Source organism: Egretta garzetta, unplaced genomic scaffold (assembly GCF_000687185.1).
Source record: "Egretta garzetta isolate BGI_Z169 unplaced genomic scaffold, ASM68718v1 scaffold434, whole genome shotgun sequence".
NCBI classification, from domain to species: domain Eukaryota; kingdom Metazoa; phylum Chordata; class Aves; order Pelecaniformes; family Ardeidae; genus Egretta; species Egretta garzetta.
Genome location: NW_009259584.1, coordinates 1,808,090 through 1,835,993, shown reverse-complemented (window position 1 = coordinate 1,835,993; position 27,904 = coordinate 1,808,090). Strand labels below are relative to the sequence as shown.

Below are 27,904 nucleotides of genomic sequence, written 5' to 3'. Positions count from 1 at the left end.
AGCAGGACTTTTCTTAAATTCTTATTAGATATTTAGCTTACAGAGAAGCTGCACATCTGATGTGAAGGCCTTTGAGTGAAGCTTCTCAAAACAGAAAAGGGTAAAGCACTTTTTGTAAGAACCCAAAATCAGAAAGAAACCTAGAGTTTTGTGGTAACAAGTCAGGTCAGAGAAAGCTAAATCTGCTGGAGTTGTACAGGCAGCTTTCTCAAAACTTCAGTAATTCCAGCTGCCCTTAACTGCTACGTTCACAGTATCACTCTGGTTCTTTCACAGTTATTGAGGGAGCATGTTAAAAAAGACACTAAACGGGGGAGCAAAGGAAAATATATCCATACAGGTGGCACGATACTATTAGAAATAAAAAAGCATCAAACGAATAGCTGAAGTAATGTCCAAATGAAGAAGGTAGAAAAGAGACTAGCAATAAATTCACAAACTCATGAGGAGAAGACAGCCTGGTAGAGTTTGTAGGGCTGCTTGATAGAGTATAAAGAGAGCATGTAAGAAAGTAAGAAATAGGAGAGAGGCAGAAAATAAAGTACTAGGAGACAAGGCAGATTAGTTTGTGTGTGTTCACTGTGAAAGAAATTACAGAGGTACCCAAGAAACAGCCTGCCTTTCTGGATAATCTGTCTGAAATGAAAGTGCCAGTCAAAGAGGTTATGGGACAATTAGGTAATTCAAGTGTTATCAAGCGTCAAGAACCAAGTGCATTCCACCCAGGCTCTACCAGCTTGCTCTATTCTTATATCTTCCCTAGGTGTTAGTTTGAGATTTAGTTGAAGGTTTCAGGGTTATTTTATCTCAGTGTATTTATCCATGCTTAAGTTAAATGCATGGTTTTGTGCATCCTTTCTTTTATGTTTTGTCTCTGTTACAAGTTACAGATGCAAGAAGTCTGGGCTCAGACTTAACAGTTTTATCTTGTTTATTTGCCTCTTTTGGTGTAACCATCTGTATCCAAGGTTTGTGATATTCTTTGTTGCTGTTCTCCTGGGAATATGGGACAGTTTCTTCTATCAAGCAAAAAGCAAATCAGCCATAGCTCTCCATATTCCCTTATCATTATGTTTTGTTGGTGGATTTCAGTAATTTCTGTCATGCCTAGGTCCTTGAATACTGGCAAATATTTTTTTGTCTTCATCTTATTCTATCAAAACATTCTACCCCAAAATTTCTTCCTTCTGTTTTTTTGTCACATTTGATATATATAATTTTATTATTGACATTTCTGACCCATATGCACCATATGTATAGCAAACTTATAAATTTTCTTTGATGTCTTAAATGTTATTTAGTCTTTCATATTTGTGGAATATTTGACAATTGACATTAATTCATACATGACACCCTTCCACTCCTTTCTTTCCTTTATTTTGTATTATACACATTTTCTAAAACGTCACTGCTCTTTTAAATGAAGAATTGAAGAATGCAGCTGAATATGTTTTCAAATCTTTTTCACTGCAGTAGTTTGTGTTTCAGAGATTTCCTCTTTTTACCAATATCATAGTGTCTCAGTAATGCGTGGTATTTAACTTAATTCTTATTACAACCAGAGGAACGGTTTTATCATTAGCATAACTGCTGAGATTCATGAAATAGGGGATTTGGTTTCTGGCTCCAACATCAATTCCCTAAAGACCTTGCAGAAAGCTTGTTACAGCTTTGTGTTCTCTGTGTTCTTGCCCTGTAACATGAGGATTGCAAGGTCTGTTTTCAGTGCCTCCTGGCCTGCTTCAACTGCTTCGGCTGAAATGCCTTTAGAGGGAAGGATTTGGTTTACTGAATATATCACATATAACGATGGCTTGGTTGTACCTGTGAGACTGCTGTTTTACCCAACTGTTAAAAAGCAAATACCCCACCTTGTACTCTGCCTCCCCGTGCCCCTTTCCTAGACTTCTTTGTAGAATATTGGTGATCTATTAGAAACATTTTATTTCCTTTTCATACTGCAAAGTTTGTTTATGAACGTCATGTATGGAGCTGAAGTAAAATATCTCTTTCTTCATTTCAGCTGCTCTATGTGACTTTGAAAGAGAGAGCTGTGGTTGGATTGAAATTGCAAATGCAGATGAATTTGACTGGGTAAGAAGTTCCAGTAGTGCTCTTGCACCTGCTTTTCAGAAGCAAGCTCCTCCGCAGGATCACACCTGCAACAAAACTGAAGGTAAGACAAGCCAGGCCTAGAAACAAAGTAGTGGAATAAATATACCTGCTCTTTAATCAGATTTTAAGTGGATGCCATGAATGCTTTAGAAACACTTTCTTTCTTCAGCCTGAAAAGTTGTTTTCTGTTTTATTTTGATAGGCCATTTTATGTTCATTCTGAAAAACAGCAGCAGCATTTCACAAGTGGCTCGGCTGCGAAGCCCAAAGTTCAGGCAAACTGGACCAAACTGCACATTGTCCTTTTGGTATGAAATAATTTAGGTTTAAAATTCATGGATCATCTCAAATTGCTTCTTTTGGACTGAAACTGAGGTTATAGTCTGCATCAGACACACCTTCCTCTGCTGTATTTATTTCTTTCTATTCTTTCATCAGATAGTTTTCATTGTGAACAATAAGCAGAAATAAGCTGAAGCACTTGGAAAACACAACTGAAACATGGGATGACTTTGTTGTCAGGCTTTGAGCAAAATTATATTAGAAGATTTTGTCTGCATATACATAGACAAATACCACAGTCCTTTTGCTGACATTTCTTTGGTTAAGTAAATTTAAAATTGTTGTGTAATTTTGTTCAAGAACAGGAAACCATCCAAAAATCTAGTAGCTCCTTGAGTGACCTACAGTATCCAAAATTAGGTTGTATCATCTTTAAGCAAAAGCTGCAGTGCAAGAACTGGAGCCTCACTTCCAATCCTTTCTTTATATACATAGAAAAAAAACAAAACAAAACAAAAAACCTTTCAGTTATTGTCTTGTCTCAGTCTTTGTGCAGTCCTGTTAAAGAGGAACAAAGAAGTAAAATGTGTTATTTTGTGTACTGAGGTAAAAAGTGGTGCTACTGTTTAAATAAATGTTTGGCCTGACTTTGATAGTATTAAGTGCCGTTTTTCTCAGTAATGTCAAATACATTTGCCATAGGAAGAGGAAATGTCTTTTTATCAAAGACTCAAGACTTGAAGTTGGAGTATAGGTCTAGAAATTATAACTTGTTGGTTCTGGTTCTGCTCCCAGTTTTGTTGTACAGTTGCTCACCTAAGTACTTATGATTTTCAAATGCTTTGAGATCTTCCAAAAATGCTGTAAAATGCAACATGTCAACAATAACTAACATAGATAGAAGGTGCACTTTTGCATCCAGTAAGTGTTCTAGTTTTCCTTCTTGAAACTTTACAATTATGTATTGAATTAAATTTATAAAAAAACATAGTATGCATCTGAGTGAGCAGTGTTCATTGCTTGCTAGAAAGGCAAATATATCTCTTCAGTTATGGGGTTTAGTTTAGTGAAGTATGCTTCTTCTCTCACAAACTTCAATTCTTGAAATGAGCCCTGGACTGTTACAGCAGCGTACCTTCCCATCCCACAGAAAGTGGATTGAATTACAGGTAAACTGGAAATAGGCACGGTGGACTTGCTGTATTTCATGGAGCTGTAACAGAAGAGATAGTGGCCATTATACCTGATGTGGCCCATTCTTGCCATTTGCACACTTAAATTTTTTTTTTTTTAATCATTTTAGGTATTACAATTACGGACAGTCAGTTGGGACAGCAGAGATGCAATTGCTTGTGGATGAGCTGAAACAGCCTACTGTCCTTTGGAGGGCATACTACAACGAGGGAAATCAATGGTTGAAGGCAGTCATTCAGCTTGGACGCCTTCCACATCCTTTCCAATTATCACTTGATAAAATCAGTCTGGGGCTTTATGATGGCATCTCAGCAATTGATGATATTACATTTGAAAATTGTGCTCTTCCACCTCCAGCATTAAGTTGTGAAGGTCCTAATCGTTTCTGGTGCAGAGACACAAAAGCGTGTATTGACAGTTTATTGGTCTGTGATCTTGTGGATGACTGTGGGGATGGATCGGATGAAGACAACTGTAGTAAGTACTTTCCATTGTGGCTTACTTGATATCAAACCAGAATTTACTTACCGAATTCATCCCTGGAGTAAAAAAAGCACAGTACTGTTAGAGTCTATCAATGTCACAGCCGGTGATGACTCAACTGAATAGTTACTGATGAAACAGACCCTGAAAATTTTTAGCTTAAATGCATACAATGAGTTGCGAATGAGGGTAAATGGAATTCAATCTCCTTTATCCAAACGAGCCATATTTCTTCAACTTTTGTAAAACACACACATGCATTACAAGTTTATTTTAAAAGAGAGGATTCACAGTCTGCCAGTTGTTTTGGGTTAACATGTTGTCTCTGATTATACTGATGGAAGTACAATGAAAGACTTACATGGACTGAGAGGAGTGTATAACCTATGTCTTTTTATGACCTATACTCTTTCTACCTAGAAAATGTTAAAATATCTACTAGAAAATGCTATTCATGCTGGGCATAATTGTCCCTTTCAGAGAAAGAACTTGTAAGTACTGAGGAATACTATGGGTCATTCACATTTTTGACATTCACCTTGCAGTGTGAAGGGTGCTGTTGATGATTTTCTCTCAGAAGCATGCATTCATCAATTTTAAGTACTCAAGAACATTAATATAGAGTAAAATTAACTTGAAGTTGCTTTATCACATCCTGAGGTAACTAAGTTATGCAAATCACAATGAGCTTGAGGAACAGGGGACACATTACATGCTTGAGGGGATGCCAGTCTGCACTGATATTTGCTGAATATCAACTTAAAACTGATCTGAATTTAAAAGAAAGTGAAGCCTTTCTCAGTTTTCCCACTTGTAAAATGTCTGTCTTCTTTATAACCCATTTTGAGGTCTATAGTAAGAAAGTACTTGCAGTTTTAAACATCATAAAAAATAACAGCTTAATTAAAAAACAATTGGCTATTATGTCAGTTACTGTTTATGAAGGGCAGATGCAAAAATGAAATGCAACTTGTCCACCTCTGATACACATTTTATTTTTTTACTTTACAAGTAATTGGTCCAATCAGTATATTTTGCCTTTGTGTCAAATAATAAAGCAGTTGTGTTATAATCCCCTCTCTTGAATTTAGCTTTGATAAACCTATCACACTACTATTATTGAGGTTAATAAAGATCTAAACCACAACCTATTTGTAGGACTACTTCTGCATGCAAAAACATATTAGGTCACTTATTACACACACCTGCAAAGCTGTATCCCATGGTTTATTTCAACCAATTAATTAACCCCAGTTTTCACTCCTTTACTCAGTTAAATTTCAGTTAAAAAAATTTGCATTCTTTAATTATAAAAATTTATAAATTTAATAATATGAATAATAAAATGTTATTCACAGTTCTGTTTATTCAATAACTTAATTATGTACAGTTTGCCAGACAGGAGGTAGCTAAGTAAAGTTTTATTTTTCTTTTTTTTTGTCAAGACAAGTGTATATTCATTTTTCAGAAGGGAATTTTTGCAAGGAGAAGATATGAATTTTCCCTGTATTAGGAAGAAATTTTTGCAAGGAGAAAAAGATGTTAAAGCACAATCACCTTTTGATACTGCTTTCACTTGGCAGTCTGTTCTATTTACATTTCAGACCCTGACCTACAGTGTAACTTTGAAAATGGGCTGTGCAATTGGGAGCAGGATGTTGAGGATGACTTTGACTGGATCAGAATCCAAGGTCCAACCCCCACGGTTGATTCAGGCCCGTTAAAGGACCACACAACAGGCACAGCCAGGGGACACTACCTCTACATGGAGTCCTCCGAGCCACACCAATTCCAAGATAAAGCAGTTTTGCTTAGTCCTCTCTTCAGCCCTTCTGGCAACAGAACCTGCATTTTCCGCTTTCATTATCACATGTTTGGAAAGCAAGTTTACAAGCTGTCAGTCTTCCAGAGAACTGTGAGCAATACCAGGGGACGGCTGTTGTGGTACAAGTTTGGAAATCAAGGAAACAGATGGATCAGACAGACACTCTACATCAGTGTGGCTAAGCCATTTCAGGTATGATCCTTCTAGGTGGCGAAGGGCTTATTTGCTGCATCAAAAAACACTGCAAGTGTATAAATGTGCAATCTCAAAGCTATTTGTAACTGTCTGATCAAATTTTCTTTGAAATATATTTGTAGGGGTTTTTTTGATGAAATATGTCTGAAATATTCATTTTTTGTTCAATTTACTTTTCACCCTACATCACTTGATTTTTATGTTTTGAACAGGAACATGTGGTATTTAAAGTAGATGCTATTTTTTTTTTTTTCAAGCATTTGGTGAAACAAACTTCTCTGAATCTGCTACAGAACAGCTTGGCAAAAATTTGATCCATTCATTAAAAAGGCACTGGTAAAAAGAATATCCTCTTTTCTGTCTTACTCTTCCAGAGTTACATGTTAATCTTTAATTATATGTCAGAAAAAATACCAGTTCAAAGTATTTGGGTGCAAGGCTAGGTCAGCAATCAAATATAATTTGGAGAAAGTTATGATTATAGTAAGTTACAGCTATGAATCTTGATTTATTTTCTCACCTTTTAAAAATTGTATATGTCACTAACCTTTCACTATGTGTGATCTGTTTATTCTGCTCAGGTTAATGAACCTGCAGGTTAGTTAGAGGAGACAGTAGTTCACTTGATTGCTAACTGGTCATAAAGTTAACTTAAAAAACACCGCAAAATATTATAAAAAGAAACACTATCCTTTTAAATCTGATATAATGCAATATATTCTTTAGATTGTCCCACATTTTTTTCCCAAAAGATTATTTTTAGGTGGAGAGAAGTTCTATCCTCTTTGGAGGAAAATGCCTTAATGTTACTGTGGTTGTGCTTGCATTTTGTCAAGACCCTTTGTAGAAATGTAGAGGAATATCAACATAATGCTATCAAGGCCTTTTTATTTTCTTTCTTTCTTTTTTTTTTTTTTTTTTTTTTTTTTTTTAAGTAAGAAGACATAGCCTATGTCAGGTAGTTTGTCTAAAGAACTAGAAATCCATGTGTCCTATATTTGACCTCCTGAGGGTTAGGAAGGTCTGTTTTAACGCATTAGTGTTGTACAGTTTTCAGTTGTACTTTCCCAGTTCTGTGCAGGGACTGCAAAGATCTTACATACTTTTGATGTAGTTTTGTTTTTCATAGTCAGTTTTAAGGGGCATAAGGTGTAAGGTATAATTTGATATTTTTTCTGAAGAAAGAGATCAAGATCTGATGTTCATTATTGTGTATTCCATTTCCTAGGATGGAGCTTGCTGTATCACAACCTACGACCCTTCAAAATTCAGAAATTTTGAGAGAACAAGTTGTTATTCTGTTGCTAATAAGTTGCCAAGTGCTGACCTCTTTCCAGTCTTCCTTTTAAGTGCATAGTGTTTGGGTACTTCCAGGGCTAAGGACGTGTGGGGGAAAAGGTCTTCACATTCTGTTACCACTTTTTCTCTGAAGTATTTCTACCGTTATGTGTACTAGAACAGCCTCTCAGTTTTGGGCTGTCGACTGGCTGGGTTAGCAGTATTAAAGTTGCAGCCTTTGTATTTACTATGTTGTGTTGCCCACACCCCATAAAGGTAGTGGTTCAGTGTTTTCACACCACATGCTTAAAGTCTTGTAGGTCACCTCCATGCTTTAAAGGAAATTTTTAGATTCACTTGAGAACGGATTTTTTTTTTTTTCTTGAAAATCTAAAAATAAGATAGAACTTTTTAAGACCAGGTTGGATTGGGCTCTGAGCAACCTGATCTAGTTAGCGGTGTCCCTGCTCACTGCAGGGGGGTTGGACTAGATGACCTCTAGGGGTTCCTTTCAACCCAAAACATTCTATGATTCTATGAATTTTCTGGTCAAAAAACATGTCTTGACTTCCTAATCTTCTCCATCTCTAGCCAGAGCATCTTGTCAGCTGTTTTAGGACTTTCAAAGATTCCTAGTGAATAGAAAACTTTAGACTCTAGGACCAAAGATGGCCTAAGTCTTTGTAACACAGACCTTAATTTTGTTTTTTTCTCTTCTACATGTAAGAGATGATCATATATCTGAGATAACTGATATCACCTCTTCCTCTTCCTTCATCCCTATGTAAGTCTGTAATTTGTTTACCACATTCCAAGAAGGAACCACTGTAAATAGTAAATCCCTCAAATTCACATTTTCAATTTATTTACTAGCATGGGAAGCCAACTTTGGGAGCGTATAAATGATTGTGCCTATATACTAAGTTAGGAAAAGGAAGAGTTCTCAGCCAAATATTCAAAGCAGCAAAGATACTCGAGGACCTCTGGAAAGCCAGATCTCCTGAAAGTTTGGAACTCTATAGATATGAGACTGTAAGGCCTTTAATTGAATGCTCTGGCAGAAACCCAGAAGGAACAGCACAGGAAGACTTCCTTTGCTCACACCAGCCCCTACTAAACCTCAGAATCTTAAATTTCTAAGGAAACCTTTGTTCTAGCTACCATCAAGGAGTGGCTGAAGTTTGTTGCTCTTCCATCAGACATTTACATCAGAGTGTTAAATGTGACATCAGTGAGCAGAACAGGAGTAGCCGGGTGAGTGAAAAAGGAAATTTAGAGGTAACTTATTTAAATTAAAGGAAGGCAGTTTTGTGAGCCAAAATTAAGCATCTTTCTGAAATACTAATACTGACAAGTAACAAAACGGGTCCAAAATAAACATGCTTATAAAACTCAGTTTTGCAGCTTTAATGATCTAGAGTTTCCCTTTGAATTCAGGACTGGTATGACACAGAAATGTGCAAAGATTTAATAATCTGCAAGAAATTATACTTTTTTTTTTTAATTTCAAAATATATTCCTTTTCAAGTTATTCCTTTTTATTATATGGGACACCTGTTTCAACATGAAAAAATAGGCTGTTTATTGTATTTTTCTCTTAACTTGATCCATATTTATTTTAATCACAGAATCACACAGAATCACAGAATCGTAAGGGTTGGAAGGGACCTCAGGAGATCATCTAGTCCAACCCCCCTGCTAAAGCAGGCTCACCTAGAGCATGCTACACAGGACTTCATCCAGGCGGGCTTTGAATATCTCCAGAGAAGGAGACTCCACAACCTCCCTGGGCAGCCTGTTCCAGTGCTCTGCCACCCTCAGAGTGAAGAAGTTCTTCCTCATATTCAACTGAAACCTCTCGTGTTTCAGTTTGCATCCATTGCCCCTAGTCCTGTCGCTGGACACCACTGCAAACAGACTGCTTCCGTCCTCTTGACTTCCGCCCTTAAGATATTTGTATGCGTTGATGAGATCCCCTCTCAGTCTTCTCTTCTTCAGGCTGAACAAGCCCAACTCTCTCAGCCTTTCCTCGTAGGGGAGATGCTCCAGTCCCTTTATCATCCTAGTAGCTCTCCTCTGGACTCTTTCTAGGAGTTCCTCGTCTTTCTTGGAGCCCTGGGGAACTCCACTAGCTACCGGCCTCCATCTGGACTCTGCCCCGCCGATCAGAACTCTCTGGGCCCTGTCATTCAGCCAGTTCCGAATCCACCTCACTGTCCACTCATCCAACCCATACTTCGTGAGCTTCCTTATGAGGATGTTATGGGAAACAGTATCAAAAGCCTTGCTGAAGTCAAGGTAGACAACATCCACCGCTCTCCCTTTGTCTACCCAGCCGGTCATGCCATCATAGAAGGCTATCAGATTGGTCAGGCATGATTTCCCCTTGGTGAATCCGTGCTGGGTACTCCTGATGATCTTTTTGTCGTCCACTTGCTTGGAGAGGTCACTTAGAATGAGTTGTTCCATCACCTTTCCAGGGACAGAGGTGAGACTAACCGGCCTGTAGTTCCCTGGGTCCTCCTTCTTGCCCTTTTTGAAGACTGGAGTGACATTGGCTATCTTCCAGTCATCAGGCACCTCTCCTGTTCTCCACGACCTTTCATAGATGATGGAGAGTGGCTCCGCAATGACGTCTGACAGTTCCTTCAGCACTCGCGGGTGCATTCCGTCGGGGCCCATGGACTTGTGGGTGTCCAGCTTCCTTAAAAGATCCCTAACCTGATCCACATCAACAGAAGGAAGGTCTTCCTTTCTCCAAGCTAGCTCGCTTACCAGCCAGGACTGGGGAGCCTGAGGGCCAGCCTCGACAGTGAAGACTGAAGCAAAGAAGGCATTCAGTAGCTCTGCCTTCTCTGTATCTTCTGTCACCAGGGCACCCGTTTCATTCAGCAGCGGTCCCACATTACCCCTGGTCTTACGCTTACTGCTGACATACTTGAAGAAGCCCTTCTTGTTGTTCTTGATGTCCTTTGCCAAACTCAGTTCCAGGTGAGCCTTGGCCTTTCTGGTGGCTTCCCTACATGATCTGGCAGCTTTCCTGTATGCCTCCCAAGTGGCCTGACCCTCCTTCCACATTCCATGGAGCTTACCCTTTTCTTTGAGTTTCACTAGAAGCTCCTTGTTCATCCATGCAGGCCTCTTACCTCGTTTACTTGATTTCCTGCTCACAGGGATGCACTGATCCTGAGCACGGAGGAAGAGCTGCTTAAACAGCAGCCAGCTCTCCTGGACTCCCCTACCTTCAAGAGCCATAGCCCACGGAATTCTTCCAAGCAGGTCCCTGAAGAGGCCAAAGTTAGCTCTCCTGAAGTCCAATGTGGTAGTCCTGCTTGTTGTTCTGCATCCCCCTCTCAGAATCCGGAACTCGACCATCTCATGGTCACTGCAGCCAAGTCTGCCCCCTACCTTCACATCCTCGACTAGTTCTTCTTTATTTGCGAGCACAAGGTCCAGTAGCACTCCACTTCTAGTTGGCTCCTCCACCACCTGGATCAAAAAGTTATCGTCAATGTTCTGGAGGAACCTCCTGGACTGTGCGCATCTTGCCGTGTGGTCCTTCCAGTTGATATCCGGATAGTTGAAGTCTCCCATGAGGACCACAGCCTGCGATTGTGAGGCTACATTTAGCTGCCTATAGAAGGCCTCATCAACTTCCTCATCTTGATTGGGTGGCCTATAGTAAACACCCACCACAGTGTCACCCATGTTGGCCTGCCCCTTAATTTTCTTCTTCTCCCTGAGAAGTTTATTTGCATGTCTAAAAGTACATTTGAAAAGGTAGTAAAATAAAAATCTGTCCATGGTAGCCTACTTATACTGATGATGAATAGTGTTTGCTTTTATCTTCCTTGAATTATCATAACACTTGAAATAGTTTCTGCTCAGAAGAACGTGCAAAAATTCTATTTTAACATCTTAGATAAATGTAGCTGTCTTAGCTTGCTCTATTCATTCAAATTTCTGTGGATACAGAAAAAAGGAAATGGTGATACTATGTGAACAATGGCAAAATTCTGTATCTCAGTCCTTTTGGGCAGTGTAGTCTGCTTTTAGCCATGATATAAATCACATACCTACTGTGTCTGTCATAAGATATCTAGGGCAACTTTACTATATTGCAAACCATACTGTTTAAAAAAAAAAATTACCTTTACCCCAATCCAATTATCTTTTTGCTTACCTGCAATATGTATGTTTATCTCTCTAAACAAAGATGGTTATAGATCTTTGATACTCCAAAAAGAAGTCTAATATTCTGTGATGATTTTATAGCGATCAGTCTAGGGTTTTTTAAGTTGGCTGTTATGAAACTTAAAAATGAAAATACACTGTTTAAGCACATGATTAATTATTAATGCTCTATTTAGTATGATTGCTAAAAATTGTAGTATTTTCCGTATCATATGTAAAAACTTACATCTCCCTTCAAATATAAAACTTTATCCCTTTAAGTGTGAAAAACAAGGACCAAAATCAGGAGAAAATAAGTAATGAAAATTTATTGAAAAATACAAGCTTATGGAAGTTTATATGCAAAATAAGACTGCAATTAAGTAGATATAAAATGCATTTGGTATTTTCCTATTTTATAAGTGGTTAAGAAAAGTAAACAGCCAAATCCACTGTAATAATTTTACTCTTATCAATTAGGTATTAGCTTAGAAAGTAATGGAATATTGATTGAAAATTAGAATGAGACATTTGATATGGATATAGAATAGCACTGTGTTCTACAAACACAAATACAAGCCAACCTTCTTTCTCCAGCTGCTATTTTCAGTACCTCTTGTGCTATTTTTATGTTCTCAGTGTAGAATCTGTTTGTATTTTAAAGACCTAATTCTGAAACGTATGCCTGAGTATATTGATAATGGTGGAAATTAGATTTCTTAAGCTCCTGAGCAGCATTTTAAACTGCCTATACTGATTTGGAATATAACCAAACATGTGAAGATAGAAAGCTGAAACACAGTGGATTCCTTTCCTCCCCCCCCCCCCCCCCCCTTTTTTTTTATATATTTCTGTATGTACCTTTGACACTAATATTCTGTTTTCAGGCACCGTTGTTGCACCACGCATTGCTCGTGATTTAAAATGAGACAATATCTTATATTCAAAGTTTTGTCAGTTTGGGGAGAAAATACTTTCTGTCCTGAAATGGACCTCTGTTTTGTTAAAGAAAAATGTGCCTTGTGTCTTTGCATTCTGATGTTCTGAACAGCCCCGTCTCTTATTCTCGGTTAGCTATCAAAGCATAAGCTCTGACCAGTCCTATTTCAGACATTCTCATATAAACGACTTTGATGCTGGCATTTTTCTGTGGGTTGTCAATGTATCAAAAAGAATTAATTTAGTTGTCTTGTAAAATCCTTTTGTCTCATTTGGTGTTACATAGTATCATATGAGTTGTCACTTGCAGCATCTGCAAGGAAGAAATGTTCAATATGACTGTAGTTACAGCTTTTCTCTTTTTTTTTTTTTCCTTCTTTGTTGTGAATTTACAACCCCTAGGGATTCCCACATGTTATCTTCCTTTTAAGTTCCTCAGGTCATATGATCTGACATTGTAGTCACCCAGTGCTGAACTGGGAGACATTCCCTGTTGCAATTACTGAGCATCATTTCTAGATCAGATAGAGGGAAACATCTTTGAGAATCACTAGGGTCCCCTTACCCTTGCAGGCATGAAACAATGAAAGCTAGCCTTCAGGAAGGCTTTGTTTTACTTTGCTACAGCAGGATATTCACCAAGTGAAGCATTACAAACACCATCAGTCCCAACTTAGATGAACAGCCACCTTGGAAGTTTTACCCCTAGCAGCTGCTGTCTGTTGAAGAGGAAGACTTGGGTCACTGCCAAATAAACCCTTAATAAAATTAATATATTTCACAAAACTTTGGATGAAAGTGAAAATTAGTTCTGGGATTTTTTTCTGAGTTATTCACAGCCCTAATAATGTATTTGTGATCTGTGACAATATAATAAAATATAATATCAGTTGTATGATGGGTCAAATGGGAAAGGTGAAGTGTTAGTCCTAATTATTTCTGATACAGAAATCCTCAAGTATGCTTCCTGAATGGTGCTAAATCAAGAATCAACTTTATTTTTTAGAGGCAGAATGTTAGTGACTTTTTTCTCATTCCCTTAGTGGATCTAGAAGCCATCTTTGAAAGGGTAACAAGAAGATCACAGGAAAGCAGTACTTCATTGAAGCTTATACTAAGTGCCCTTCCATAGTTCTACTTTTTACATCAAACACAGGCATTTTTTGTATTGTTTTTTGTATTTCTATGTTTATTGAGTATGTTTCTAGCAGAATTATGAAACAATATAGAAATTCTACTCCCACTGAAGTATATAGCAAAACTCTTGTTATCTTTAATGAAGACAGGATTTCATGGCAAGTCATATGATCCAATGATATCCCTACATTACTGTTTTCTTACTTTTGGAGGCTAAGGCCATATGCATGGATGTAGGAGCAACAGTTCTGTATAATGTACTATCTTAGTCAGGCAAAATCCTTTGGATAAGGAAAGTTCCACACCTTTAGGCAAAAGATGTAATAATGATCCCTTGCTCACTAGCATTCACTGCTAAACAGATAATTCACTTGGTTGCTGGCACAAATGTTTTCATAAGCATTGAAAAGAAAATGATGCATGTCTTCTCTCAGGGATACTCCTTAGCTCAGCATGGAAGAATTGCCTTAGCAGTAAGCATTGCATAGATCAAGTACAAGTCTGTCTATGAAGGTCCTATTCAGGCTTCTCTGGATAAAGATGTGGAGATGTCTTTATGCAGCCCTTGATGTCTTGACATGCTCCAGGGTACAAGAGGGACAGAAGTACTCAGGTCATAACAAGCCATCCCGCTCAATGTTGGACACATCTTTTAAGACAAAAAGTCCCAGGAATTTGACATAGTAACTTAACCAGAATCCTGTAATTCCCTATTTATTTATTTATAAAAGCCAGAGAAACAGTGGTTGGAAGAAAGAAAGAATCTATGTAGTTTGTAAATGAATATATGTGTCAGTGGTTGAGCCTGCATACACCTGTCATGGAAGATCACCCTAGCAGAAAAAACACATTTATGGTAAAGGAGTGGTGATAGAATTCCACCTGAAAGTAGTTCAGGGTACCATAATGTGATTAGAATCAGTAAAGGCTGATCATGAAAGACCATCAGCCTTGCCATTATTTTGCTATTTCCATACTACAACTCACTCCCTTTCACTTGCATCTAACCTTGTCAAAAGAGCCTATCAGTCAGATCCAGCCTTTGGATCCTTAAACTGTCTGCATAATTAACCACAAGGCTATCAGAAATGAAAGATGCTCTAAAAAATTCCCCTAAATTTATACAGGAACACTAAAGGGACTTGTACCTTAGATGTGGGAGAAAATTTACAGTATCTTTTGGGGTTGGGTTTTTTTTTTTACTAGATTTGGCCTTGCCCAGTTAACCATGGATGTTTTAGTATTGTCTGTGAGTATATCCTTATCTGTCAAGTATTTTCATTACTTAGTGTTTTTTAAGTAATTAAAAAAACCCCATAATTCATCATCTTTAGAGAAAGAAAATATTTACATTTTTAATATTACAAAAAGTAGAATTGCTAAAGGATATATATGCATGTCTGGGTCCCTGTAGCCAACTGAATAGACATTAAATTAATTTTGAGACTGAAAAATATCTTCAGATTTAAAGGGTATTTTGTCCATTTTTTTCTGTGGTTTTTGTGGGTTTGAGTGTGTTTGTTTTGTTTTGTTTTTTAACACCTCATATTTACAATCTGGGTTACTTTTGAAAACAATCACATTCTTCCATAATCTTGTGAAATAGAGGAGACTTCTGTAAATCTTTGTAGATGAAGATAAAACTAGCCATGACCTTAAATTAGATTAAATATAGCTTTATCATTATAATTGCTAGATAGATGTTTCCCAAGTGGGCAGGATAACCCTGTTGTTTTATAAAGCTAGAATATCAGAAACATTTAGGTACTGACTGTATAATACTTCTGCAATAATTCTTCCAACGTTAATATTACAGAGTGAAAACAGGATCTTTTCTCTTGAGTGAAGTTTTGTGGCCTTAATACAGCAAAGTACTGACTCCCAGAATATGTAAGCAGTTGTTAATATTGTGTTTGTCAGCAGTCCACTGACATCAATGAAGAGTCTGAAACAGGATAGAAGTGCAATTCTTCCCAGTACTTTAGAGAAATGCTTGGGAAAACATCATAAATCAGAATGAGGGTTCACAAGCTTATAGTGAAGTGTGATCAAGTGCTTTACTGAACTAGAACTAGTGATTTTCAGTATCTTGTAAAGACCAAGCACTGTAAATCAAATATTTGACACAAGATTTTTCGTATTTGATGTGCATAGCCTTACTATCATTGGTAAGAATTCGTCTGGACTCCTGTGTGAAAGGACTTTATTTCAGTTTTTGAAATCTTGAGACAAAATTCTAATGCATTTTTGATGGACACAAAAGGAAGGGGCTGATGGGTTTTGAAGGTGGGCAGTGGAATCTTGGGCTTTTCTGCATGTATTGTTAAAATGTTGTGGTGACCTAATGTTGATAATCTTTCCAGCAGCTGGTGGGCTGTCTCTACTTGTGCTTGCTTTTGGGGGCAGAAGGGTTCCACACTATGTGTAGCAGTCCTGACTGCCTGGTCATCCCCCTGTGAGGGATAAAGCTGGAACATGCTGTGGCACCCCTTTTACCTGTGCACCCATGGTTTTTTCCCCAAGAGAAACCATGGTGCAGAAGGTACAGAGGAAAGGTTCAGTGTCATGTAGTAGTCAGGATGCAACTACTGGATACCTAGACAAGAGATCTGGGAAATAATCTTACATCCCACAGTGCCTACTCCTTTGATGGCAGCTTGAGAAAGCAGAGAAACAAGCCCAGGGAGAAATAAATTACCATGTTTGGATTCACTTATCAAAGAAGTCAGTAAATCTTATTTGACATGAACTAAAAACTCAAGAAGTCAAAATTAAATCTAAATTTTTCAATTTTTTTAAATCACAATTTTTCTGAAAAAAAAAGTGTTTGCTTGGTAATGATTTTGCATTTTTATATACTTCTTGAGATATCATTATATGAATATGTTCATGTGTTCTTGAAGAAATTGTCCTTCAGTGAAGAATTATTGTGATGTGATTGTTGGATGAAGATATCTTGATAAAAAGGGGTTATGCTCAGTAATTGCAACAGGGAATGTCTCCCAGTTCAGCACTGGGTGGCTACAATGTCAGATCGTATGACTTGAGGAACTTAAAAGGAAGATTACACGTGGGAATCCCTAGGGGTTGTAAATTCACAACAAAGAAAAAAAAAAAAAAAAAAAGAAAAGCTGTAACTACAGTCATATTGAACATTTCTTCCTTGCAGATGGAAATTGGTTACTTTTCTTGATGAAAATTTATAAGACATTTTCCTTTATTTATACATAGCATTAAGACAGAGGAGTATACTTCAGAGAGATGCAGTGAAATGTATATGACTTTCAATCTTGCATTTGTTTTCAGTAAGTTATGAAAAAAGTTTTTGATGACAAAGTGTTCTGTTGGTTATTTGTACAATTATCCACTTGCGTGGTTGTTCTTTCCTCTTCAAACTATGTCACATGGTTTCTTGCCAGAAATAATCATAGCAAACCTAGTCAAAATTAGCATGCTCTAATTACAAATAAAATCACTGAGTAACACGGCTGACAATTCCTGTGACAAACCTGAGACATTGTTTGGCTATATTAATAGGTAAACACATTAGAACTAATATCACTATTTTCTAGACATTCAGAAATCTTCAGAATTTTTAATATCTCACAGTTTTTGGAATTAATTCCATTCTAGCTTAAAGTATGCTTGTATGGAAATTAAGATTTTTTTTTTTTTGGTAACCTTCAGTTGGAATTGACTAGTGACAGAAACGAGAATTACTGTAAAAATGGAACATTTGTACAGAACAGTATTATCCATTGTAATTCCTCTATTAACATTTGTCATAATGTTCCTTCCCCCTTCAAAAACCTATTTTGTTCAAAATCTCAAGGGACCAATCCTTTTCTGTATATAGAGTGTCACTCTAATACATTTTGCTTTTCATGGAGGTTTTTTTTCCCCCTTTTTTTATGAAGCATACCTTTTGCTACGTTTATAAATTTCATTCATATTGGATCTCTAGAGTTCTGAAAACTGGAGAAATTGGGAACTATTTATCCTCATTCAAATAATAAATGAGATGTGAAATGAGCTTCATGGTAGATGAGTTCCCTGGAGGTTGTTTAATAATAGCTTATGAAGTTTGCAGAATTTCAGCTGGCAAATTAATTAAAGTGGTCAATGTTTAACCACAGCTGCAGAGAGACTAAGTTTTATACTGCAGCACTAACTCATAAATTGGTCCTATTTTCAGTTTTAAGTCTATCAGAACATATAACTACACCTCTGTTACATTTTCTGAGTGAGTTACTGAGTTCATACTATATGCCAAAGTGTCAGACTCCCCAAGCAAATGCATTATTAAATAAAAAAAATAATAATTTGGGTGGGGAGATTTTAAGTAATGCAATCATAATCACCATCATAACATCAAAGAGGTATTATGAATTGAATTGCCCCTGTATAACTGTGTCCTGCCACTTCTATCTGTGGATTTTTTTACACCCTTAGTAAAAGTATTCCTTCTTAAGGTGCAGGAGTGCAATGTCCTCCAGAGAAAGGTTGGTAGAAGATGATACATAAGGATGGCCTCAGACTGTGTGAACGTCATGGCTGGGGAGATGGGCACAGGGAGCTATGGAGAGGGAAGCTCCTCAACCTACTGGTTAACATCCATCAGAGCACAGCACAATCCCACAGAAAAATAGAGTCCTTCTGAGAGGGCTTGGGTTTGTCTTGGTAATAACTGTGTAAGTTCAGTTCAAACCCTCTGCCTCGTTGTCTGAATTTTAGCTCATTTATGAGAAGTTAATTATGAGTAGTTAATCACTTACACTTTGAAAACAAAGTCAAAATTTTATTTAAGCTGCTGTGTGTTCGCCAGTCAAAATTACACTGAAAGGAATTTTGTCATTTTGGAACATTAAATTTTCTTGCATGGCACTTCCAAATAATAGGTGTCGTAAGTTGTCCTGCTTCTAATAATTTTTATGCTATTGGTACCGATACTGTAGCATTGCTCCCAGGAATCAAAAGACTGGAGTAATATTATAATGAATATTTGTGGATATTTGGAAAAATAAGAATCCAGTATTGAGATGACAGCAGTAATAAACAATGCTATCATTTAGTGTGGTCATTCACATTAGATATATTTTATGTTAAAAGAACCCATCTTCAGCATATGCATAATAAGGAGCATATATCCATCTTCTTTTAGCATACTCATTTATTTTGTCTAATGGACACAATCTGTAAATGAAGTGCAATCATTTTTATTTATGCTGGTGATGTCAACATCAGTAATAAATCTGATATTCACATGCAGCTTCAGAATAGCAAAAACAAATCTGTCAGTGTGTTAACATATTAAGAATTATATTATTCTCTTACCTTTGCAATGTTAAGACCCTTCCTTGCACCTTTTAAATAGTTTTTCCTCCTGTTACCTATTACTAAATGTAAAGTGTGACTTACAAAAGCTCTGCGCATGTACCAGGTGAACAGTAGTTCTTCATGTGTACATGAATTCTCTTATTTCCCTCAAGTTACTGAGAAGCTTGTTTAATACACAGTGCTGATATCTGAAACTGGAAATCCTTTATGGGACTGCATTTACTATAGGAAAAAAGAAATACTGAAATGTAAGATGCAAGGATATATTTTTGAAATTACATTTGATGTGGGGATATTTCAAAAATATCAATATATGTGACCAAAAGAATTGAGACACCTATCTACACAGAAGTGTCTTGCATCTTTGAGCAGTGCTTCATTACCTGTTGAAAATAAGATTTCTTTGCAAATAAAATTGCAAATAAATAAATTACAACGAAAATTTTAGAACTAGCAGTACTGTGAAACAGTATTGCAGTATTTTTGCCACATCATTCTTTTGTAGGAATTGTCTATTGAACTGAGGAAGAAATGGTGAAAAAGGTATTGGAAATTTTATGCATCATTCCAGAATAATCTGGAAGCTTGAATGTGTGCGTGCATGTAAGATATAACATAAGCATTTAAAAAAGATGCTAAAGGAATAACTTTAACATCTGAACTCCATTGGATCAGCAAAAACATTTATTTATCTTTTTTTTTTTATAGTGTATGGTTTCAGGAGGCTTTTTTTTTATAAATAGGGAATTCAATAATAAATTAGTTAAATTAAGAAAATTCTTACTAAATCTTTCTCTAATCACTTGGTTGGATTTTTACTATTGAGCCACAGTCAGAAGAAAAGAGGCTTACTTGGTCATCCAGAGAGTATTTCGCAAATACTAACTTCTCCCATTCCTTGGCAGTAGACAATAAGGAGAAAATAAGTGTATACAGAATTGGCAACTGTAATGAAATGGTAGAATATTTTTCTTTAAAAGGTTCTGTAGCACACCTCTAACCTGCTTAATTGTTTTCATCACAGTGGGATTTGTATAAGGGTATATAAATTATTCACATTTATGTTATTATAATTAATCATGATTAATGTTATTACAATAAGTACTAAAGGAACTAATCATAATATGCCACTTATGATAATGTCTTGCCATCATTTTATATCACAATGATGTCTCAGTGGATTTACACGATTGTGAAGCCAACCATTCTGTTATGGTTCACTGTGATTAATGTGACCACCAGTGAAAGCTGATAATAATTAGCCTCTTTTGTAAAGTGTCACTAAATAGAATATATCCCCTAGAACAAATTTAATCACATTTTAAGTGTGAAACATGGTAAATGACTCCTGTATCAATTGATCTCAAATATTTAATGAGAAGTGGAAGTCTACTATACACTGAAAAAAGCTTTTGTAATTCTTGTTTCCCTAGATCTTGGTGAAAGGTACCGTAGGAGATGGTTTCACTGGAGACATTGGGCTTGATGACGTGTCTTTTCTAGGCTGTACTCTTTACAATGGTAAGAACAGAGTTAAAGTGTACATCTCCTAGCTGTGAGGTGATTCTTTGCAGTCATTTGTAGATATCGCTACTGGAAAAGCAAAAATCAGATCAAACTGAGACTCATGCCTGATAAGGAAATCCAGACTTGTTTCCCTGCTTCTCAGATACCCATTTCCAGGCATCAGCACAAAATAGTTTCTGCTTTCCACATAAGGTCCAAAAGAGATCCTCAGTGAGAAGTGTGCAGCTTGGAAACTCTTTGAGATCTTGATTCCTAGAAGGAAAGAGAAACTTAACTGGGTGTAAACAAACTGACCTTTCATTTAGCAAGTTCAGTTTGATACAGCCTTCTGCCTCCCCCCAATAATCCTTAGTGGTTTTACTGTGCCAATTGCTCTCACGTTAGAGCACACAAACAGTTCAGATGATAGAGCAGCCTGTCCTGAGAAGTCATTGCTACCTAGGGTAGTACAACATCTACAGAATTGTAAAATATGATATCCCAAAACACATGTGCTTCAAGACAGCAGATTCTGGACTTGTCACTTCATCACAGAAGGGATTTTAAGAGGACAAATGTTAGCTGCAGCAGGCATTACAGTGTCATATATGGTGTGGCAGTTGATGTACAGTCATAGTAGGGCTGTGGAACAGAAAACAATTTAGAACAGTGTCTGAATATTAGTATCCTAGCATTAACTCTAAAACACCATAGTGCAGATATATTTTATTCTGCTACTCCAAACAATTCTTGTAGATATAATTAGGTCTACTAGGAATATCAAGTGTATACGACATGTTTCTTCTGCAGATCATTATCTCATGTTTTGCCAAGTTTATACAGTGTACAACATTTATTAAAACATTTTGAATATTAAGTTTTTTGTAAATACTCAGTTAATGTACAATGCCTTATATTCAAGGAAGAAAACCTTAAAAGAACTAATCAGGAAATTCCTACATATCTTCAAATGAGATATGAAAAAAAGATTAAAAAATAAACAAGAAGAAAGTTGGAAAGTACAGAGAGTCAGAGTTTCAAAGTTCATAAATAAAAAGAAAAAAAGGTCATTTTGTGTGGAAAGAGTTAAAAAATACTCAAGTATAATGGTGGACAGAGCTGAATAAGAAACAGGTTTTGTGTTATGTACATTTTAAAAATGTTCTTAGTATTAAGAGCAATTTTTGAGACACTCCAGGATCCTGCCTCTATTTTACTTCCTCCACACCATAGAAAAATCCCAACAACAAAAACAGTCAAAGAGATTGTGGGAACAGTCTGCAACATAGTCCATAGCTTTGGCAAATTCCACCATATTTAGCACAAGTCTGATCAAGTAAAATGCCCCTCCACCCTAGAATTAAGCACTAGCTGCCCAGTTGCTCTTGTTCCACTTCAAATAACCAAATACCAACCGGGGAGAGATGGGCTTGATAGTCGGGTGGTAAAGTCCCTCATAACTAATATTAAGGATGTCAAAACTTGCCCATACTGCTTTGATGCATCATTTGAATGCCCTAACTGAAGGCTATTCCACAATACTTGCTCTGGAGAAAGTGGTATTTCATAAATTATAGAAAATGAATTATTTTAAAAGAGAGAAAGGATCAGGTTCTCCTTTCTTTTCAGGTGTCATGCAGGTTATGGTACTTCAAAATTTCTTCTTCTGTTCCGGTGGATTAGCAACAGAGACTTGAATGTGGCATTTATATTTAAAATTTTCTGACCAGGAAGGTCCTTGCTATTATTAAGAGTTGTAGATACATTTATTATATCATGCAATTATTTCCTCAAAATATTCTTTCCCCTAAGTCTTTTGTTTGACTCTTAGGGTATTATGAGAGTATAATTCATTTGATAGGAGTATAATTCATTTGATGTCATAGATGTGCTTTCTACCTTACGGAATAGAAATGGCTCCTGCTTGTGGGGAATTTATTATCAGTCTTAGTGCTCCAGGCCTCAGGGGGAAAAAAAAATTCCTTGCTGTCCTAGACACATTTTATATAAAAAGTCTTTAGATGTACTTTTTAATTAACTCAGGTGTATTGCTCAAGTGCATTGTGCACTACAGCTAATAATTTCATTAAGAATTAAATTTAAAGAAGGAGTTATATAATGAAAATCCCTTTTATGGACAATAATAACGAAGGTTTTCAAGAAATGAGAGTAAGCCTGAAGAAAGCTGCATAGTAAAGAATAGGAGAAAAGGCAAAGACAATTGGTTTGAAAGAAGTGGTAATGAGTTTGAATGAAACATAAAGGAAACAGTGGAACAATATGATGACCTCAGAATAATTTTGCTAATGAGGAAAAAAAAAATTTTTCAGTGATGAAATTACAAGGTAAGAAGGTTACATAGTAATTTCCACAGTCACTTGCAGTAATTGACGTGTTAAAAAAAAAGCCATTATCATTGGAATAATCTGTTAGCCTTGGTTCACAGGGAAATTAAGTTTTTGTGATTGTTCTGTCAGTCTCTGTGGCATTAGTTTTTTGAAATGACTCACTGCGTTAATCTAAATTTGAAAGACAGGTAAGAGGTGTAAATAAATTCCTGCAAGTGTTGAAGATGCTATGAATGGTGGTTGACTAGCATGACCAGTCTAGTGCTTTCCACTAAGGAAATGTTCAATTCATTACCCACTGGGTAGCATTTAAGTCATTCAACTTGGCCACCCAGGCATGTTTCCAGTAAAGCTATACCCTTGACAAAGGGTGGGAGTGGCAAGTGGAGAAATCATTACAAAACCAGAACTCCTTGGTCCCATCACTCAACATTTTGTTGGTTTGTTTTTCAAAGGAAACTTGCCAACAATCTCTACAACTACTTCAGGAACTTCAGTTCCTGCCACGCTCCCCATGAACAACTGCACAGAGAAGGAATTTGTCTGTAGAGACTCTGGTCATTGCATCCAGATGATCCAGAAGTGTGATTTTAGACCTGACTGCTCTGATAAATCTGATGAATCGGCTTGTGGTGAGTGTACTAAACCTTGTACTTTGCTACCTTATTAGTTTGTGGCTGTTCAACACATTGCTCTAACTACTCTATATTTACCTTTGCAATTTGATATTAGCACCTAGATGCTATTTTTAATGTGATTTTCCCCAGAAAAAACCCAACATTTTGCTCTTAATTTGGGACTCTGAGATGTATGCACTTTCTGACTTCTAATGGGCTGATTCAGGCTTTTCATTCCAATGCAACTCACTACTGAAATGGGCAGGGAGGGGATTAGGAATCCTCAGTTCCCCGATGATTAGTAGCTATATATGACTTTTTTTTTTTAAGTGAGCGTAATTTCTCAAATTAAATGATCTATGACATATTTAAATTTTTCAAATGTTCAGTAATCCAGACAGGAATAGAGAATAACCTTACAGTCTCATATTTGGGGTGCACATCTGGGAGACTTGGGTCTCAATGAATATAGGTTTTAGGGGTTTTTTTTATGCAAAGTATTTTCAGCAGCAACGATGATTGTGAAATTCAACCTACTCCACACAGAAGTGAGCTCCAGCCTGTAAATTCCTAAAGCTCTGATAGTCAATTGCGAATGCTGGAACTGGGACAATGAACAGGGACACCACATGTTGTCCATAGAGGTCTAAGACATTTGTTGCTTGCTTCTGAGTTGCAGCAGTTCACTCTATAGCATTTTAGAAGACACTGTCAATGACTTTGTTTTGCCTTAAAGCACAGTACTTGAAAATACTGCTGTACCAAAGCTGATTAATGAGGGGGACAGGCATCTAGAGACAGTGACCTCATCAGTTTTGCAAGCTAAACTATTCTCGCTGAAGATCAACACTCTGCATTCATTACAAATTATATAGGGAACTCAGTCACCTCTCTCACAGCTGAGGGCTCAGTGAGAGAAAGTAACATTAGACACCTCCTGTCTGTTTCATGTGTGGGAATAATTCTGGAAGAAATGAATCTGATATACAAATATCACTGATTTTCTATAGTGTGAAAAAACACCAACCATTGAAACTCTGCCCTGAAAAATAAATGCAGAGCCTTTCGGTTAGAAATTTTTTTGTTCCCCCTCAGAAATTTACATTCTCTTATGAAACATCATTTCCTTCTGAGAGAGATAAATACTGCAGAGAATACACCTTTACATATCTGCTCTGTCTGAAGTGTCTCATCACTACAGCAATGATGGCAATTTATCACTTGAATGACAGTGCTGGAATAGGAGTTAAGTATGTCCTGACTAAGGGCAGAAATATGTTCTCAGGAAGTTGTTACCTTTCTCAGGAATAAACACTTAATACTATGCCACTCATCATTCTCAGGAAACATCACAAATCGTTATATGGGTAACTCATGAGATCACATTGGCTGTGGTTTGCTTCCTTATGGGAGATATTCAAGCTATAAATCAAAACTCGCTCCCTGCTTAGTCTACCATTTTTAGCCTGCAAGGAAGGGAAGCATCAGGCACATTCTCCTAAAGCACGATGATTTCTTGATGTAGAAGTTACCTCAGCTACACGAGCATTTGAGCTTTGTGGGTTAAAATAAATTCACATTTCCCTGCACCATTCTCACAACAGTCATTTAGACTTGACTATAATAATCTGTTTTGAAGTTCTGGAGAGTGACAAGACTCACTTTGGATCACCTAGAAAAAGTTTCTGCAAAATGTTCAGAAGATGTATCAGAGAATAAATATTCATAGTAGAAATGGAAAATAAGTGGGCTCGATGTCCAGATGGAGACTGGTGACAAGTGGTGTTCCTCAGGGGTCCGTACTGGGACCAGTGCTGTTTAGTATATTCATCAATGACATAGATAATGAGATTGAGTGCACCCTCAGCAAGTTTGTAGATGACACCAAGCTGAGTGGTGCAGTTGACACACCTGAGGGATGGGATGCCATCCAGAGGGACCCGGACAAGCTCGAGAAGCGGGCCCATGTTAACCTCAGGAGGTTCAACAACGCCAAGTGCAAGGTCCTCCACCTGGGTCGGCACAACCCATGGTATCAATACAGGCTTGGGGATAAAAGCATCTACAGCAGCCCTGCTGCGAGGGACTTGGGGGCTCTGATGGACGAAAAGCTGGACATGAGCCGGCAATGTGCCCAGAGGAGGGCCACAAAAATGATCCAAGGGCTGGAGCACCTCTCCTATGAGGACAGGCTGAGGGAGTTGGGCTTGTTCAGCCTGGAGAAGAGAAGGCTGTGGGGACACATTATTGCAGCCTTTCAGTATTGAAAAGGGGCCGATAGGAAAGACAGGGACAATCTTTTTAGCAGGGCTGGCTGTGACAGGACAAGGGGTAATGGTTTTAAACTAAACCAGGGTAGGTTTAGACTGGATCTAAGGAAGAAATTCTTTACAATGAGGGTGGTGAAACACTGGAGTGGGTTGCCCAGGGAGGTAGTGGAGGCCCCATCCCTGGAAACATTCAAGATCAGGTTGGACGGGGCTCTGAGCAACCTGATCTAGTTAGCGGTGTCCCTGCTCACTGCAGGGGGGTTGGACTAGATGACCTCTAGGGGTCCCTTCTAACCCAAAACATTTTATGATTCTTTCCCCTAAATATTCTTATTCTCATTGTGAGGGAAGGACAGTAGTGAGCTCACTTTTCTTGTCCACTTCCTCAGGAATCAAAAGCTGAGGCACAGGCAGCTGCACATTTATTTTGTAAGATAACAATTCAGTATTTGACACCAATACCAAATAGCTGCATTATTATGTGGCTTTCAGGTATTGTGGGGACTGCTTGAAATACTGATTTGGTTTTTTTAGAGTTTTAGTCATGAACTTTGTACACAATGTGCAATGAGTTGCTAGTGTCATCGGTCTACAGGACTGAAGAAAGAACCACGCAGCAGCTGGCAGATTTGTATCTGATGAATTTTACATGCATTTCAGTCTGTATCACATGATGGATGATTAGAATGATCTGAAAGCTGGCCAGAACACATATGAAGGTAGAAATTGAGGTGCAAAAGAATTGGTATGTTCCCAAAATTAGAATCTGCCTAATAGTAAAGAACATAGAAAATAGAATTGATATTTTATCTACAGAGGAAAACCTATGCATATTAGTACTGTGTAAGTATTCATGGAGACTCTAAATTGAATCCTTTTTATGGCCATCTTGCTTACTTTGTCATAACATTAATGATTTCCAATTTTTATATAAACATGAAGTATTCACTGTTCATCTCTAAAGTTATGGAAGTCTGCGACTTTGAAGATAAAAAACAGTGTGGATGGCATCAACCAGCTTTGGAACAGATGTCAGGAAACAACTCCATCCATACCACAAACATATTCAAGTGGGAACTTGGAAGAGGGGCAAATCTCTACCCTGGGCAAGAAAATCACTGCCCATTAATTGATCATACTACGTGAGTACAATTTTTCACGTACTTGAATCTTTCTTGGACTGTGTGAGTTAGCCATGTATGGATTACCAGGGGAAAAACTGTTCAGTTCACAGTATTGAAGCCATTTACTGTTTTATTAATGACACATAATTAACTGACAATCAGTGAAGTCAATATGCAGAATCAATAGCTTCAATACAAAGATGAATCAAAAATGCAAAATGCTAATAAACAGGTACAAATTTTTAAACACCCTTCTATAAGTAATACCTGAAAGTTTCATACCTCCCCATCCAGATAAACACATGTGCACTCCCTCTCCCAAAGGACATGTGGGGTACAAGCATGTTCCCCCTTATGGGAAAGCAAGTTTGGAGACATGGCTGCTCCAGCTTTATGTGTCCACATGCCACTGCCTACAATCTGTTAACACATATGCCATGAGAAATCGACCCTCCTTGTAGCACCCCAAACTGTCAGCCCACCAGCTGGATGCGGGCTATACAGTGGTTGTGGCACCCGCAAGATGACCTCTGGCATGTCAAAACCAGGCTTTGGCTGCTGCTGTTTCCACTACATAATCTCTCCCCATTATTTTACAATGAGGGTGGTAAAACACTGGAACAGGTTGCCCAGAGAGGTAGTGGAGGCCCCATCCCTGGGAACATTCAAGGCCAGGTTGGATGGGGCTCTGAGCAATCTGATCTAGTTAGCAGTGTCCCTGCTCACTGCAGGGGGGTTGGACTAGATGACCACTAGTGGTCCCTTCCAACCCTAAACATTCTATGATTCTATGATTCTATTACAAATTTTCATCCTACTTTTATCATTCTTTTCAAGCTGACTTCTCCTTTGTATGAAAGCTGTCTTTGCAGTTCACTTGCTACTGTTTAATCCAGTTGATGGTGGTCATCATCTTGATCAGTTTGGGGCAAATACCTTCCCAGATGGTCTTTATTCACACAGACAATGTGCGCTCACTTTTCTACCTTACTGGCTATTGTTATCCCAGCAGTTTTGCCCAAGGGTGGGCAGTACAGGTCACCCCAACTATGGGTCTTGTGAATGCTGTTGTCATTTAATG

General features: G+C 37.6%; 1 protein-coding gene across 1 annotated transcript in view; it reads left to right on the top strand.

Moving 5' to 3' along the window:
• The window catches only part of MALRD1 (MAM and LDL receptor class A domain containing 1), a 276,978-nt gene that overhangs the window by 59,809 nt on the left and 189,265 nt on the right, over positions 1-27,904 (top strand). The window contains exons 14-20 of the mRNA XM_009637718.1: positions 2,024-2,176; positions 2,318-2,423; positions 3,701-4,068; positions 5,679-6,091; positions 20,392-20,479; positions 23,268-23,444; positions 26,664-26,841. Of these exons, the coding sequence (XP_009636013.1) occupies positions 2,024-2,176; positions 2,318-2,423; positions 3,701-4,068; positions 5,679-6,091; positions 20,392-20,479; positions 23,268-23,444; positions 26,664-26,841 (1,483 nt within the window). The remainder of the gene's footprint in view (positions 1-2,023; positions 2,177-2,317; positions 2,424-3,700; positions 4,069-5,678; positions 6,092-20,391; positions 20,480-23,267; positions 23,445-26,663; positions 26,842-27,904) is intronic.